This window comes from Mus caroli, unplaced genomic scaffold (genome assembly GCF_978045245.1).
Source record: "Mus caroli unplaced genomic scaffold, Mus_caroli_1 scaffold_8, whole genome shotgun sequence".
NCBI classification, from domain to species: domain Eukaryota; kingdom Metazoa; phylum Chordata; class Mammalia; order Rodentia; family Muridae; genus Mus; species Mus caroli.
Window position 1 is genome coordinate 35,644,046 of NW_028227263.1, and position 16,509 is coordinate 35,660,554.

General features: G+C 40.2%; 1 protein-coding gene across 7 annotated transcripts in view; it reads left to right on the plus strand.

Moving 5' to 3' along the window:
* Sbf2 (SET binding factor 2) overlaps positions 1 to 16,509 on the plus strand; it is a 321,747-nt gene that overhangs the window by 230,364 nt on the left and 74,874 nt on the right. For all 7 annotated transcript variants that reach the window (XM_021166296.2, XM_029479590.2, XM_021166298.2 and 4 more), the window contains exon 18: positions 14,359 to 14,529. In XM_021166296.2, the coding sequence (XP_021021955.1) occupies positions 14,359 to 14,529 (171 nt within the window). The remainder of the gene's footprint in view (positions 1 to 14,358; positions 14,530 to 16,509) is intronic.

Here is a 16,509-nt window from a genome sequence, read left to right on the forward strand (position 1 = left end):
AGATAAAATGGCATGGCCAAAATCAACTTGGGGAGGAAAGGGTTATATTTCCATTTACAGTTCCACATCATAATCTATCACTGAGGAGAGTCAGGCAGGGCCCCGAGGTCACACAGAACAGAAACCTGGAGACAAGAACGTTGATGCAGAGGCCATAAAAGACCACCTGCCCAGGGGAGCCACCATCCACAATGGGTTGGACCTTCTCAAAGCAATCAGATTAAGCCTTATTTATAATAGCCAGAAGCTGGAAAGAACCCAGATGCCCCTCAACAGAGGAATGGATAAAGAAAATGTGGTACATTTACACAATGGAGTACTACTCAGCTATTAAAAACAATGAATTTATGAAATTCTTAGGCAAATGGATGGATCTTGTGGATATCGTCCTGAGTGAGGTAACCCAATCACAAAAGAACTCACTTGATATGTACTCACTGATAAGTGGATATTAGCCCAGAAACTTCAAATACTCAAGATACATTTGCAAAACACAAGAAAATCAAAAAGAAGGAAGACCGTGTGGATACTTCATTCCTCCTTAGAATAGGGATCAAAATACCCATGAAAGGAGTCACAGAGACAAAGTTTGGAGCTGAGACGAAAGGATGGATCATCCAGAGACTGCCCCACCTGGGGATCCATCCCATAATCAGCCACCAAACGCAGACACTATTGCATATGCCAGCAAGATTTTGCTGAAAGAGCCCTGATGTAGCTGTCTCTTGTGAGGCTATGCCAGTGCCTGGCAAATACAGAAGTGGATGCTCACAGTCATCTGTAGGATGGAACACAGGGCCCCCAATGGAGGAGCTAGAGAAAGTACCCAAGGAGCTGAAGGGGTCTGCAACCCTATAGGTGGAACAACAATATGAACCAACCAGTACCCCCAGAGCTCGTGTCTCTAGCTACATACGTAGCAGAAGATGGCCTAGTCAGCCATCATTGGGAAGAGAGGCCCCTTGGTCGTGCAAACTTTATATGCCCCTGTACCGGGGAACGCCAGGGCCAAGAAGGGGGAGTGGGTGGGTAGGGTAGCAGGGTTGGGGGAGGGTATAGGGGACTTTTGGGATAGCATTTGAAATGTAAATTCAGAAAATATCTAATAAAAAAATTGAAAAAAAATAATTGATTTAAAACAAAATAAGAAAAGAAAAGGTACCACAGACTTGCAAACAGGCAAATCCTATGAAGGCATTTCCTTAGTTGAGTGTCCCTCTCCCCATACATCTCTAGCTTACGTCAAGTTGATAGTCAGCTAGCCAATGCAGTTGTGCATACTTGCAGTACTCAGGAAGTAGGGGTAGGAGAATCAAGTTATAGTCTGTTGTGGGCTAAATATGAGCAAGACTATCTCAAAAGAAAATCTATTGCCAGAGATTTTCTAATTGGTTAATAATAAAATTCAAAACAAAATACCTATAAGCTACCAACTTACAGCTTGGGCTTCATGGACCTATAGAGAAAAAAAATAGAATTTGCATTTTTTTTAAAAGATTTATTTATTTATTATATGTAAGTACACTGTCGACGTCTTCAGACACACCAGAAGAGGGCATCAGATCTCATTACAGATGGTTGTGAGCCACCATGTGGTTGCTGGGATTTGAACTCAGGACCTCTGGAAGAACAGTCAATGTTCTTAACCACTGAGCCATCTCTCCAACCGAATTTGCATTTTTAAAATTTATATTATGTATGTGTGTACACTGTCGCTGTCTTCAGACACACCAGAGGAGGGCATTGGATCCCATTATATATGGCTGTGAGCTACCATGTGGTTGCTGGGAATTGAACTCAGGACCTTGGGAAGAGCAGCCAGTGCTCTTAACCGCTGAGCTATCTCTCCAGCTCAATTTGCATACTTATAACATTAGAGAGAGAAAGAGATCTAATTTAAAATATAAGTTTAAGAAACTTCTATAGGCATACCTGGGACAGAAAAGAGAGGGATACAGGCCAGAAACGTGGAGAACTCTGTAGAAAAACATGTAGGAAAGCCAAATAGTGATGCAGCGTACAGGAGAGCCAAGTTGTTGAGGGTCAGGCAGCACAGTGCCTACTTGTAATAGCAGTCAAACAAAAGTTATTAATTTGATTGCTTTTTAATATATTATGTGGCACAATTAAAAATCCACTGAAAATGGTGAAAAAGAAAGTACAGTTCTGTGTCAAAATCACATACTAATTTATTCCACAATAGCATGGAATTTGATTTATTCTGTTGGTTTCTCCAAGTATCTCTTCTTTTTAGAAGACTATGGCAGATTAAAGGAGTGTTTGACAATAAGAACAGTGCAGAGGTACTGGAGAGATGGCTCAGCGGTTAACAGCATTGACTGCTCTTCCAGAGGTCCTGAGTTCAGCAACCACATGGTGGCTCACAACCATCTGTAATGGGGTCTGATGCCCTCTTCTGGTGTGTCTGAAGACAGCTACAGTGTCCTCACATACATAAAACAAATCTTTAAAAAAGAACAACAACAACAGCAACAGTGCAGTCTTCTTCCTGATTCTGAGTTGGGGGAGGGGAGTTATGGAGGAGTTGAAGTCTGCCCTTCCCCCTTGCAGAGAACTTCCTAACCCAACCCACTTCTTTGTTTCTCTTACAGATATTGATCTTAATCATGAGGTTTTGTTTTCAGCAAAGCTAGATTATGAAATCCCTAGGGGTCTGCCATTCATGTTTGTTTGAATGTTGACAATATTGGACAGGCTTCATCTTTAGAAAGCATCCCCTCTACAGTATGGGGAAGGGGGTACTGAGATTTTAGAATTCAAAAAGTAACTTACAACAGTTTACTTTCCAAATATAAGTTTAAGTTCTTAAAGATAGGTTAATGACTGCTAGGAACTAAGCAAATTGTTGATTTTTTTAAGCCACCAAGTCTTGGCAGTTTTTTCATGCAACAGTAGATAAATATAAATACTAGTACATAGTAAATGGGATGGAAACACTAGGCAATACTGTTAACTGGCATTGTGTGTAAGTCTTTGAAACCAGGTTGTGCTACCCAGGTTGCATCGTGGGTATTCTTGGGGAAAGGATCTAGTATGAGTCTAATGGTATTGTTAGCCTCTCACTGAAGTGCAACTTAAGAAACCCTGTAATCTTAAGACTGCCATCGAGGGGACTGGAGTGAGGCTTTGCAGGTGAAGAGCACTTGCTGCCTTTGCAGAGGCCCCAAGCTCAGTTCGCAGCACCTACATGGCTACTCACGGATTAACTCAGGTTTCAGGGGACCTTAGACCCTCTTCAGACCGCTGGAGGCACTGTACACACATGGTAAAAATGCATACATCCAGGCAAAACTCATAAACACATAAAAAATATGAATCGTAAAAAACAATACCATCAATCCCAAATCTTTTTTGTTAACCACAGTTAGTAGTTGTCAGTGGCATCTGTAAGAGGCAGGTACATTAGGGCACATCTCTGAGAGACAGTTACAGATAAGTTGTAGATTCCTGTTTCTTTGAATTAATTTTGAAAATCATACTTGTAATCTAATCCATTGTTTAAAATGTAATTTAAAAAGTGGAATTCTACAGCAAAACACTTGGATATGTCCTTTTAAGGTAACAGCAGTCTACTCACTCATCAGATGCGGAAATGTGTGATGGCAAAGGTGATTTGAAACCATGCCTAGAATGCCAGAATGCCATGGAGAGGAGTTCAGACTAATATTATCCTCTAGTCTCTAAGGAGTATGCAGTACTCAGCTGTCAGGAACTTACAGCAAGGAGCTAAGGAGGCTTGAGAGATTGACAGGCCCTTAGTGAGCTAGCACAAAAGGCAGTTTAGAGAGAAATGCTGGAAGGCACTAAGAACTGCTAACTGAATGCTTGAGACCAGAGAATGCAAATGAGTGAAGCAAAGGGAAGGAAGAATAGGCTTTCTGTGTGCAGGACAGCCACTGGTCAGTCCTAGCAGCTGCAGCCATGCAAGAATAGTGTCAGCACATCTTTTGTTTTGTTTTCAAGAAAATTATAAATTTGAACAGTACATAAAATTTCTTCTTTTGATTTAACTAAAAAAATTTTAAATCGTGGACAAGGAGATTCAGTAGGTAAAATGCCTGATGGGTTAAAAACAAGGAACAAATTTCAAATTCTCAACAGCCATATGAGAGCCAGGCTTGGAGATGTAGGCCTATTACCCCAGCCCTGTAGGTGTAGAGACTTGTGGGTCCTGGAGGATTACTAGTTAGCTAGCCTAAAGGAAACAATGAGTCCCAGGTTCAGTGTGAGACCCTGTTTCAAAATATGAAGTAGAAAAAGATAGCAAAAGAAGGCGTCCAAAGTCATCCTCTGGTTTCTACATAAATGTTAAGAGTCAATTTCTGCTTTCCTCTCTGACATGAACACACACTCTCTCATCAACCCCTTAAATAACCAGAACAAAATGTGCAAGCTACATTCAGCTGATACGATGTTAGTTTCACAACCTCTCACTTTTAACTCTGACTATAAATTCTTATGGTGTTCTACAGTAGGTCTGGTGGCTTGAATTAAGAATGTTACCATAGGCTCATATATTTCAATACTTAGTCCCCAGTGTGGCCTTGTTGGATTAGTGTCATCACTGAGGTGGGTTTCAAAACGTCATACAATTTCCAGTTGGATCTATCTCTCTGACTTGTGGTTGTTCTCTTAACATGTAAGCTGTCAGCTACTGTTCCAAGGTTATGCCTGCTGCCATGCTTCCTGCCATGATGATCATAGACTAACCCTCCAAAATTGTAAGCAAGCCCCTAATAAGCCCTTATCTTTTGTAAGTTGCCTTAGTCATGGTGTCTCTTCACAGAAATAGCAATGGAATGAAGATATAAGAGGAAAGCCCTAAAATGGGAACTAGATGTGAATTTGAATTCCAGCTTATTCTGAAATCTTAAACAAATGTCTGGGATTGTGATAAGTAAAGACCGAAGCGGGTGGTGAACGGAAAGCACCTGTTAGAGTGGCAGGCACGTAGTAAGTGAACAGTGAATTCTGGGGGGGATGAAGAACAGGATGGAATTCAGCTGCAAACTGAATGTCTACTTCAGCAGTCTCTGCATATGCGTGCAAGTACAGAAGAGATGCAGTTCCTAGGCTCATAGAGCTTAGTCAAATTTCCACAATCAGGCCAGCATTCACAGTTACTATCCTGTACTACCTGTTATGGATCTATAGTCTCCATTGCTATCTATAATTCTAGCTAGAGCAAGAAGCAAGTCTTCCATTTACTGACTTTCACTCCACGAAACATGTAAGCAAAATAAACATGCTCATCTAAAGATACATACATACATGTATACACATAAACACGTGTGTATTTAGTGCTGTTGGATGAACCTTTGCCAAGCATTCTGAGCAAAATACCTTTACAGATCTCTGTAACTGGGTTTTATATTGCATCTAATCAATACTAATTACTGCCCTTCACAATGCTAAAACGCCTTTTCACCCAGATTAACAATGAGAATGAATGTTCTCTGTGAATTAGCTCAATTCTCCCAATAGAATTTTTTTTCTGTATTTTTCTGTGCCCTTCCACCTCCTTGGAGCCCCTCAGTAGTTCTGGTCACCACTTGACTGCTTGATACTTACATTGATTTTTCAGTGGACTATAATATATTCATTAGGGCATGGACTATTGGCCGTATGATGGAAATTAGAAGGTTTTGAGGTCCTTGCAGCATGCTATAATTAGAAAATTCAGAGCTCAGGACTACCTTTGTAAGTAACAAAAACTGATTTTATCAACTGCTTGTCCCTAAAACAAACTTTGTAAATAGATTATTCTTCTAGTTTAGTTTTGCTTAGGCAGCACTCTTTCCTTTATACTAGTCAGCATTGTTGACATTTTTGAGAAGTCATAGACTTCATGGGGCTCTGTGGAGGAGCTGCTGAATTACAGAAGAAATTATTGCAACAGGAAGTGAATTATGTGCTATTATAAACACTCAGTGACTCAACAGATTCCCTTTCTATCTGAAGTACAAGTGTTTTGTTTTTAATTTCTCTAGCTTTATAGTTGTCCTTGTGGTCACAGATAGATTTTTCAGTGATTTTTGAAGAGATGTAAAGAAAAACCACATTCAAAGAAGGTTTTGAGTATGGGGGTAAATGAAAGCAGTCAACAGAATGCTGTAGTGTTGATGGTGAAGGATTGCAATGAAGAAGCCAGAGAACATCTGCAGTGCCTGGGAGAAACTGGTCTGTTTTGTTATACTCTTGGATGATATTTCCAGCTAAAAAAACTAGATTTAGAATTGTAATCTTAGGAAGAAACCTGAAAATATGGTACTAATATTGGAGTTTTGTCTGTTGCTAAATTATGTACCTGAAGGTCTAGACCTACAAGTGAATTCTCACATTTACCAGCTTTTGTTGTGCAAACTTTGTTCCTTAATTTAAAACTATTGCTTAAATAAAATTAGCTGCAGCCATTTATAGAAGGAATTAGAGGTAGGTGGGTTTTGAGTTACCTGGTTGGGGTGAAGGAGAAGTGAGAGGAGAACCATGAGGAGGGAGAAAAAGGTGGAAAGAGGAGGAAGCCACCATAGGGGAAGGAATCATGGAAACATAGCCATGAGGGCTAGCTAGCTGGAGTAAGAGCTGCCCAGATGGAGCATGGCAAATTATAACTCAGGGTTATTGATGGGAAAGAGTATTCTAATAGCCTAGAGGGTAGATATCTGCCCAGCTCTGGTGCTGACTAAGGCTTATTATAAATATAAAATTTGTGTGTTTTATCTGTGAGCCGAATGATGAAAGCAGGGAGAAGCTCCAGACTGACATTCAATATTCACACAACTAGTCCCTTAGACGTTGGGAAGCTGTCTGTGTTTCTCTGTATGTGCAGGCGGCAATAGAATTGAGATAGGCATTTCTGAAGATGGATATTATCTGTAAATGATAAAATGTTCAGGGCTTGATAGTGTAGCTCATTAGTATGGTACAAGTTTCAAATTAATGACATCCCAACACCCACATCAGGCAGCTCAGAGCCACCCATAACTCCCAACTCCAGGTGTTCCAGCACCCTCTTGTGGCCTCAACAGGCATCTGCACTCACATGCTTATACCCATACTCAGACACTCATTGGATGGGTAAGGAAGTATAGAATAAAGCATTGAAAATTTTGAAGAAGACAGAATCAATATTATAAAAATAACTATATTAGCAAAAGCAGTCTACAGATTTAGTATAATCACCATCAAAATTCTACTGACATTCTTCACAGAATTAGCAGAAAAAAAAAATCTGTAAATTCGTCTGTAAGCATAAAAGACCAGGAATAGCCAAAGCAATCCTAAGGAGAAAGAGCCATGCTAGTGATACCACAATATCTGATCTCAAAATATACTAGGAGCCATAGTAGCAAAGACAGTAACTGGCACGAGTCGGACACATAGACCTGCGAAGTAGGATAGAGGACCCAGAAGTAAACACAGACAACTACAGTCACCTAGTTTTAAACAAAGCTATAAAGAATTATATTGATAAAAGATTCTTTAACATTGAGTACTGTAAGAACTGGGTATCTGCTTATCAAAGAATGAAACTATCCCTATCCTGATGCACAGAATCAATTCAAAATAGGATGCAAGACTTGGAAACGTAGAAGATGCTAAAGGAAAACTTACCTTAAAAAAGATATTCCCAAAAATCACTTAGTGTCATTCCCCCCTTTCCTCCTGATCTTCTCCATGTCCTTTCAGCTTAAAAGATATTAAATTCAATGCAGTACCAGGGAAAGTGTTGAATTGTACTTTGTTTTTTATGTGTGTGTGTGTGTGTGGTTTAAAAAAAAAAAAAGATATTCCCAAGATACAGGCATAAGTGGGGAGTCCATTAGGAAATAATCCCAAGAAATGAGAAATGAAATTTAAATGAAGTTCAGAAGCCTCTTTACAATAAAGAAAACATCAAGAGAATGAAAGATGCCTGTAGAGGTAGGGAAAGGCCTTGCCAGCTAGCTAAACATCAGACAGAGACTTTACATCTAATATAGAGAGAGAGAATTTCTAAAATTAAATACCAAGAAAAGTAAATCATCTAATCAGTAACTGAACTAATGAACTTCAGACACTTCTGAAAAGAATACAAATAATCAAGTATTTGAGAATGTTGCAACATCTGTATCCATTAAAGAAATGCAAAATATAATTGCTTTAAGATTCCATCTCACCCATTCATAATGGCTGTCACAAAGAAAACACGACAGCAGAAATTGACATGAATGTAGGGAAAAAGAAGTCCTTAGTCACTGTGGGTAGAAGTATAAGCTTCTCAGGGCTGGAGAGATGGCTTCATAGTTAAGTCTCTTTCTTCTATAGAAACCTGGGCTCCCAATGGAGGAGCTAGAGAAAGTACCCAAGGAGCTGAAGGGTCTGCAACCCTATAGGAGGAAAAACAATATGAACTAACCAGTAACCCCAGAGCTCGTGTCTCTAGCTGCATATGTAGCAGAAGATGGCCTAGTCGGCCATCATTGAGAAGAGAGGCCCCTTGGTCTTGCAAACTTTATATGCCCCAGTACAGGGGAACACCAGGGCCAAGAAGGGGGAGTGAGTAGGTAGGGTAGCAGGGCAGGGGGAGGGTATAGGGGACTTTTGGGATAGCATTTGAAATGTAAATGAAGAAAATATCTAATAAAAAAATAAAAAAATAAAAAGAAACCTGGGCTCAGTTCCCTTCATCTGTATGGTGGTAGTTCACAACCATAACTCAAGTTCCTTGAGATCTGATGACCTCTACAAGTACCAGGCACATACATACAGCAATCAGACACTCACACACATAAACAAAATTAAGTGGGCATACTTTAGAGATACTTGAACATCCAGTATTTATTACAGAACTACTCACAATAGCTTGAAGTGGAACCAGTCTCAATGAAGAAAATGTGATATATATGATGGACATTTTCAGCCATAAAGAAAATAAATTCAAAAAGGCTCTTTCCTATTTAATCCAATTTTGTTCACTCATTCGCTCTCTCTCCCTCTTTCTCTCTCTCCCTTCCCCCATCCATCCCCCCTCTCTCCATCTTTCTCTTCCTCTTCTGTATCTACAGACACTCCCTTCCTCTTTCTTTCTCTCTCTCTCTCTTTCTCTTTCTCTTTCTTTCTCTTTCCCCTCCCCATCCCCATGGTGACTCCCCTGGCCTTAGTCCTTGGAGCCAGTGAACTCACCTGAGAGCATCTTCTCAGTAAACCTACCTGCCTTTAACATTTGGGAGGGAGGAGGGAGGGATGGAGGGAGGAACGAAGGAACAAAGGAAGGAATGAAGGAAGAAGTTAGACTCAACGACAAATACATTTTTCCATATGTATGTGTCTGTAGGTCATGAAATCAGAAAGAGGATCATGAGGGGATGGAAGAGCTATTAAGGGAAGAAGTAGGAAACAGCAATGGGGGAGAGAGAGAGAGAGAGAGAGAGAGAGAGAGAGAGAGAGAGAGAGAGAGAGAGAGAGAGAGAGAGAGAGAGAGAGAGAATGAATGAATGAGAATTGCCAGCCTACTGTACATAGTGAGTTCCAGGACATCCAGAACCACATAGAGAGATGCTGCCTTACACTACGGCTTCCATGGTGAGATTTGTTTTCTTTGCAGGGAGGTTGCAAGGGTGAAGGGATGGGAAAATGAGTGGGATTTGGATGCATTATGTGAAATTCACAAAGAATCAATAAAAAATGAGAGAGGGGGAGGGAGAGGGACAGAGGAGAAAGGAAAGAGGGAGCCCAGCTCTAGTTCAGTGCCTCGGTTTTCTCATGTTCCTGAAATAAGAAGTAGTGCCCTGTGTCGTGAGACTGCTTTGAGGACTGAATGAATAAATATAGAAAGGCGATCCTCAGCACCTAGATCGTTCTACCTCATTCTCAAAGATCACTACCTGTCTATGGCACTGGACCTGCCAGCTAGCCTCTTCCCTGGAACGGGCTTCCTTTAGACTGCCCTATGTGGAGCTGTGATCCAATTCCAGCCACACAGGCTTTAGACAGTTCTGCACACTCACATAGCTCCAGGTCATCTCCTCAGATGATTCGTGTCCATGTGAGTTTGAGTTGGGCCTGCTGTCTGAGTACCACAAGTCTATTCTCCACATCCTGTCTCATGCTGGGTCTACAAAGCTCTTTTGAATGCTTTGTAGAAAATGAATGGCATTGCTTAAGCTAGTAACTTTGGGGCTGTTTTTTCTAGATAAGGAAGGAAGTCAACACGTTCTTAAATATCTTACAAAATTGGATGGCAAATATAATTTGTATAATTATAAGAAGTATTATGAAATGTAAATATTTGTCCCAAAGTTGAAGGGTAAAAGAGATGTCATTTGACAAGTATTCTCTATCACCACCCTGTCACCTCAGGAAAGCCACTAAGACCAGTTTGGGAAACTTTCCTGGAAAACATTTGCTTCAAACCGAAGATGTGACTAGAGTAAGAAACAGTTTTGTCCATGGCCACTCATTTTCTCAGTTCACTAAACTTAGGCCGCTGTCATTACTTACACTGAACCTGAAACCCTAAAAAGTCTCACTACATCTCTCCCTATAGTTATATTAAAGTTCCATCTTGCAGAATATGATAATTTTTGTGTCTCAAGGAAAGCGTAGTCAGATGTGATAGAGCAGACCTCCGCTCCTCCGCAGACACACCTTTATGTGAAGCAGGAGGCTCGTGAGTTTGAAGCCTGCCTGGCAAGGTTATAGTAAATTCAGAACATCTGAGACCCTGTTGTTTAGTTGATAGCCAGGTAGGTAGGTGGGTTGGTCAGTCGGTCCACATCATTTCTGTGTTACTTGGACAAATATGTACTCACTGAGTCTCAGATGGACAATGAAAGCATCCAGTATTCCTTCGACCCAATTTCAGCCAAGTTCTTTTTTTTTTTTTAAACGGGCCTGGATAATCTCTGTATAATCTCAATGAACATGTTTACTTTGTTTTTTTTTTAATTAGGTATTTTCCTCATTTACATTTCCAATGCTATCCCAAAAGTCCCCCATACCCTCCCCCCAACCCCCTACCCATCAACTCCCACTTTTTGGCCCTGGCGTTCCCCTGTACTGGGGCATATAAAGTTTGCACGACCAATGGGCCTCTCTTTCCACTGATGGCTGACTAGGCCATCTTTTGATACATACGCAGCTAGAGTCAAGAGCTCCGGGGTACTGGTTAGTTTATATTGTTGTTCCACCTATAGGGTTGCAGATCCCTTTAGCTCCTTGGGTACTTTCTCTAGCTCCTCCATTGGGGGCCCTGTGATCCATCCAATAGCTGACTGTGAGCATCCACTTCTGTGTTTGCTAGGCCCCGGCATAGTCTCACAAGAGACAGCAATATCAGGGTCCTTTCAGCACAATCTTGCTAGCGTATGCAATGGTGTCAGCGTTTGGAGGCTGGATATGGCAGTCTCTAGATGGTTCATCCTTTTGTCTCAGCTCCAAACTTTGTCTCTGTAACTCCTTCCATGGGTGTTTTGTTCCCAAAGTTCTTTTATGGTCGCTAGTTGAAGCAATGACAATATGTAGGCAGAAAAGTTTCCACTGCCCTCTGCTGGTTCTATGAGCATGCCTGTCCATCAATGAAGTGTCCAAACTAACAAAGACACATACCCCTCCTCACAATTGAACATAGCATGAAATCACCAAGAAAAAAGGTATAGTTCATGCTCAGAAAATGTGCTTGGGAATTAGTGGGTTTTGTTTGCTTGTTTGTTTTTCAAGTCAGGGTTTCTCCATGCAACAGTCCTGACTGTCCTGGAATTCGCTACATAGACCATAGACCTCAAACTCACAGAGATCTTCCTGTCCCTGCCTCCTGAGTACTGGGATTAAAATCATGTGCCACCCCACTGAATTAATGATTTCTTAATGTATAGCTTAATTGGCTGCTACAGCTATATGTTGACTATCTTGTGACCACAAACCTTCCCTTAAGAATGCCTCAGTTGTCACTAGTGAGCAGGCTCTGGCTCTGCCCCTGGGCCCTTCTCATTCTTCTTTGCACTATTCTTCTGCCTTTGAATATATAATGTCATTTTGTTACAAAGATTTTTAAAATTTTTACATATTTATTTAGTTTATAAATAAACAGGGAAATTATTCCAGTGGATATGTGATCAGGAAAAGAACTGTGTAGCATGACTGAGCGTAGTGCTTAAGGGGAAAGGCAAGGCTTCTTTAGACTGTCAGAGTCAGGAAGAACCTCCCTAACCTCTCTAAGAGACTGGCAAAGACAGCTCGGTTTTTAAACTCATCTATATTAATATCATGTTAAGACTCTAGACCATTTATAGCTGCTGTGGCTTACATTGTGCTACCTTTGTAAGAACTGGTTCTACCTTGGGTTATACTCAAGGGAAGAGCAACTTCGATTCTGTTTTGGGGGAGGGAGGTAAGGCAGGTTATCTCTACATATTTCTAGCTGTTCTGAAGTTCACTCTGTAGACCAAGCTGACTGAACTCACAGAAATCCACCTGCCTCTGCCTCCCAAGTGCTGAAATTAAAGGTGTGCCCCATTACACTCAGCTCAGAATTATGCTTTATCTTATTTGAATTTTATGCTTTTACAATCTCTTTCAGACACATACAGCATGTTTCACCCATACAAAATCTAAAAAGATCATATATTTATATATGGAAGCCGAGGGGGGCCATTTGGGGAGAGGAAGGGGCAGGGAGTAACAAGTAAGTATGATGAGCAAGCTGCAGTGGTATAAAAATAACCACTCTCACTCAGAATAGGACTCTGAGCTGTTACTGAAATGAAGATCTATACTATGGAGGAGATAATGTATAATCCAGTCATTGGATAGCTATAGGCAAAGAATAGAAAAACCCATGATTCAGTGTTGTTCTGGCTGACACAACACACATTCCGGCTGAACCACCACATTTTGTCCATCATTTCCTATGGAAGACAGCATCTGAAGTGAGCAAATGAGGCATCGTGAAAACCAAACATGACCTTCCCCTCTTTCTGCCTCATAGCCAGCATCTATTTATAGCCACCTTAGAGAAGGACCCATAGTGATAGCTAGTCACCCCCAAGGCAGTTCACAACCCTGTCTCGAAAGGAACTTTCATCATCTATGACACAGAGATTCTTGCAGGCAAAATCACAGTCACCCTGCTTGTAAGTGTGTAAGGCTGAATTTCACGGTATCCTGGTGCTTGCTCCAGCTTTAGGGTTGGTATGCCCTAGATCAAGAGGGATCTTGATCAAGCATAGCATCCTACTGCTAGCTTACCTAGAACACAGCCCTAAAAATGAACTTGTACTGCATAATTATATATATATAAAACCTTAACAGTAATAATCTTTAGTATTGAACATTTCAGAACATAACTCAGCTTACTAAATTGCTTAAAAAGAAAACTTATCAGAAACTGTACTTCTAATCACAAAAAAACCAGATTAATTCAATTACAGAAGGTTAAATGGACCACTTTTTTTTTCTCTTTTCTGTAATGTTAGCCAGTATTTGCTAAGAGGTGGCGAATTATACAACACCCTAGCCAGAAATAGTTGTGTGCATGTCTGTAATCTCAGTACTCATAGGCTAAGGCAAGAAGATTCTGGGTTAACCTGGGCAGGATAAGAAGACCCTGTCCAAAAACTTAAAATTCTCACACCAGTAAGATGGATCGATAAATAAAGATGTTTGCCAGCAAGCCTGAAAACTTAAATTTGATCCTCAGAATCCACATGGTAGAAGGAGAGAACCTATTCTGTAGGTTGTCCTCCGGTTTCTGAAAACACACACACACACACACACACACACGTACATAGACAAAACAAATGTAAAAAATATAAATCAAAATAAGAGAAATTTTATATTATTAGAATTTTTATTTTATTTTATTTATTTATTTTTGGTTTTTCAAGACAGGGTTTCTCTGTGTAGCCCTGGCTGTCCTGGAACTCACTCCGTAGACCAGGCTGCCCTTGAACTCAGAAATTCGCCTGCCTCTGCCTCCCAAATGCTGGGATTAAAGGCGTGCGCCACCACTGCCTGGCCATATTATTAGAATTTTATGTTTAGATTATATTGCGTTTTAGCATGCATTCCACTTATAACTGTATCCCAACTGTATATTCTGTAATTCATAGAACTATATTAATTCTACAAGTAATATTCTAAGCACTGTTAAAATGCTCACTTGGGTAGGGGGTAACTAAAACTTGAAAGAATGTAATACAGAGACTGCAGTTGACAATTGAACATGAATACAGTGCTCATTACTAAGCCTTTAAATAAATCTTTTTATCACCTCTGCAATTAACTATAGCACCTGTGACCTTCTGAAGTGTCGTAATCTGCCGTCATTGTGCTGATAAATATTACGTGCTCTCGTAGAAACTTGCCCCTGGAGTCAGCCAGTTTGCCTACACCTGTGTACAGGACCACCCCATTTGGACAAATCAGCAGTTTTGGGAGACAACTTTTTACAATGCAGTACAGGAGCAGGTTCGCTCCCTGTATCTCTCAGCAAAGGACGACAATCATGTCCCACATCTGAAGCAGAAGGTAAGAGAAGAACAGACAGTACACGTGTGTGCTTAGGATTGACTTGAAGGAAAGCTCAGGCAGATGTTCCGAGGCCAAAGGGATTCTACCCTCTTGATTGCTGAGTGCTAGGGCGGACATCCCATGGTGAGCATCTTTCTTCCTTTGATTCTGGCACTATATTTTTCCATAATGACTCATACTATAGTTCTTTAGCACTAGAATTGCTAAATGTTAATGAGAAATTCTTGCAGACAATTGGAGAAAGTTGAATAGAAAAAGACATACCTAAAATAATCCCAGGTAGAAGTCTCTAACTGCTTACTTCCTTGAAGAAATGCCAACTTTAGCTCAGATTAGATTGTTTTTACCTACCATGCACAAGGCCCTGAGTTCAGTTCCCAGCATTAGAAGAAAGAAAGAAAGAAAAAGTGAAGTCAGCTGACTGTAAAGACAAATGTAAAGTTTAGTAGTCCTGTTCAAAAACGCATCAGCAATAATGTGCATCTTCCTTTAGGATCATTCTGTATGCTGTATATAATATACATACAGCATTTGCTTTGTATACACACATTTAAATATCAGGAAAATTAAAATTAAAATACTCTAAATCTTAAGTGTATTTACTAGCTCTCTGTTCTTAGACTAACTAGGCACATTACCCCATTTCCTCATTTGTAAAATGTGTAGATGTCATTACTGTAAGATTTTCCTATCTGATATGTATAAGGCTTATAAAGAGTTCTTGGCAATATTAAGTAGTAAGCATTAAAATCATTCTCATGAAGTGAACTTAAAGCAGCCTAAAAGACTCAGTGTTGACTCACTTGAGAGTGAACTGCTGATTTGGGGAGTTCATCACTGCAGATTCTGTCCATCATCTTCTACTTGAACTTATTTCTAAAGTGTGGATTATCCTAGGCATCTGAGGAAAGCTACATAGTCATAACTGCATCATCTTAAACATATTCTGGTTTATTATTAAGGAGAAGAATAAAAATTTTGATAGCAAATAACATTAACATGTTTGATCATTATTGCTCAAATTTAATTAATTTTGAGAGTTGTTGTTGTTGTTGTTGTTGTTGTTGTTGTTGTAACACTAAATGTACCACTTAAGGTATAACTTGTAACTAATGCAGAGACTGCTGGACTGGGGCCTCACTCAGACTGTTACTGTGCCTTTGCTAATTTTAACCAGCTGTGATTGCTGGTATTGATATAGCTACAAAGCATTCATACAGCAAGTGTGTCACAGCTGCTGTGTCCTCATCTCTGAGCCCTGGATTAGATACAATATGTTTTAGAGCTCCATGGCTAGATAAAATACTATGCAGATGTGTGTTGCTATTACCAGTTATCTCTTCTGTCTTCCCGCAGTTACCTACATATTTCTGTATATTATGTTTTACAAGGAGATTTATCAATACTTTTTGTATCCTTGGTCATTCCATTTCCTCTCAAGAGCAGGAGAAAAAAAACCAATACTTTTAGCAGGTGCTACTGAAGTGTCCTACAAGGGCATTTATGGGGAGTCTTTTAATTTTTATAACTAGCAGCTTCAAAGAGGGTCGACTAAGTGTGAACTTGGTGAGATGCTAGAGAGAGAAACCTGCATCTGTATTTTGCTGTTTCTTTGGGTTTGCCATGTGGTGCCAATGAAGGTGTGCGGGCCAGGGAAACAACTCCAGTGTGCTGTATGGTTGTTACGCTGAGTTTCACCTCTGCTGATACAGGTACTTAACAGATGTTTCCCATCATTTCCAAGAGAGTCAGCCTGACATGCTGACGCACACTGGTAATCCCTGTGCTTGGGAGGTAAGGGCAGGATCAAGAGTTCACAGTCATTTCAGCTATACAGCAAATTCAAGATGAGGCCCTTTATCACAATAAAAAAAGAAAGCCATTTTCCTGATCTTTACATGTTTTCTTGATATTTTCCTTTAAAATGGTATATACTGATAAAATATACTAAAAGATACTGAATATGCCCAGAGAAAC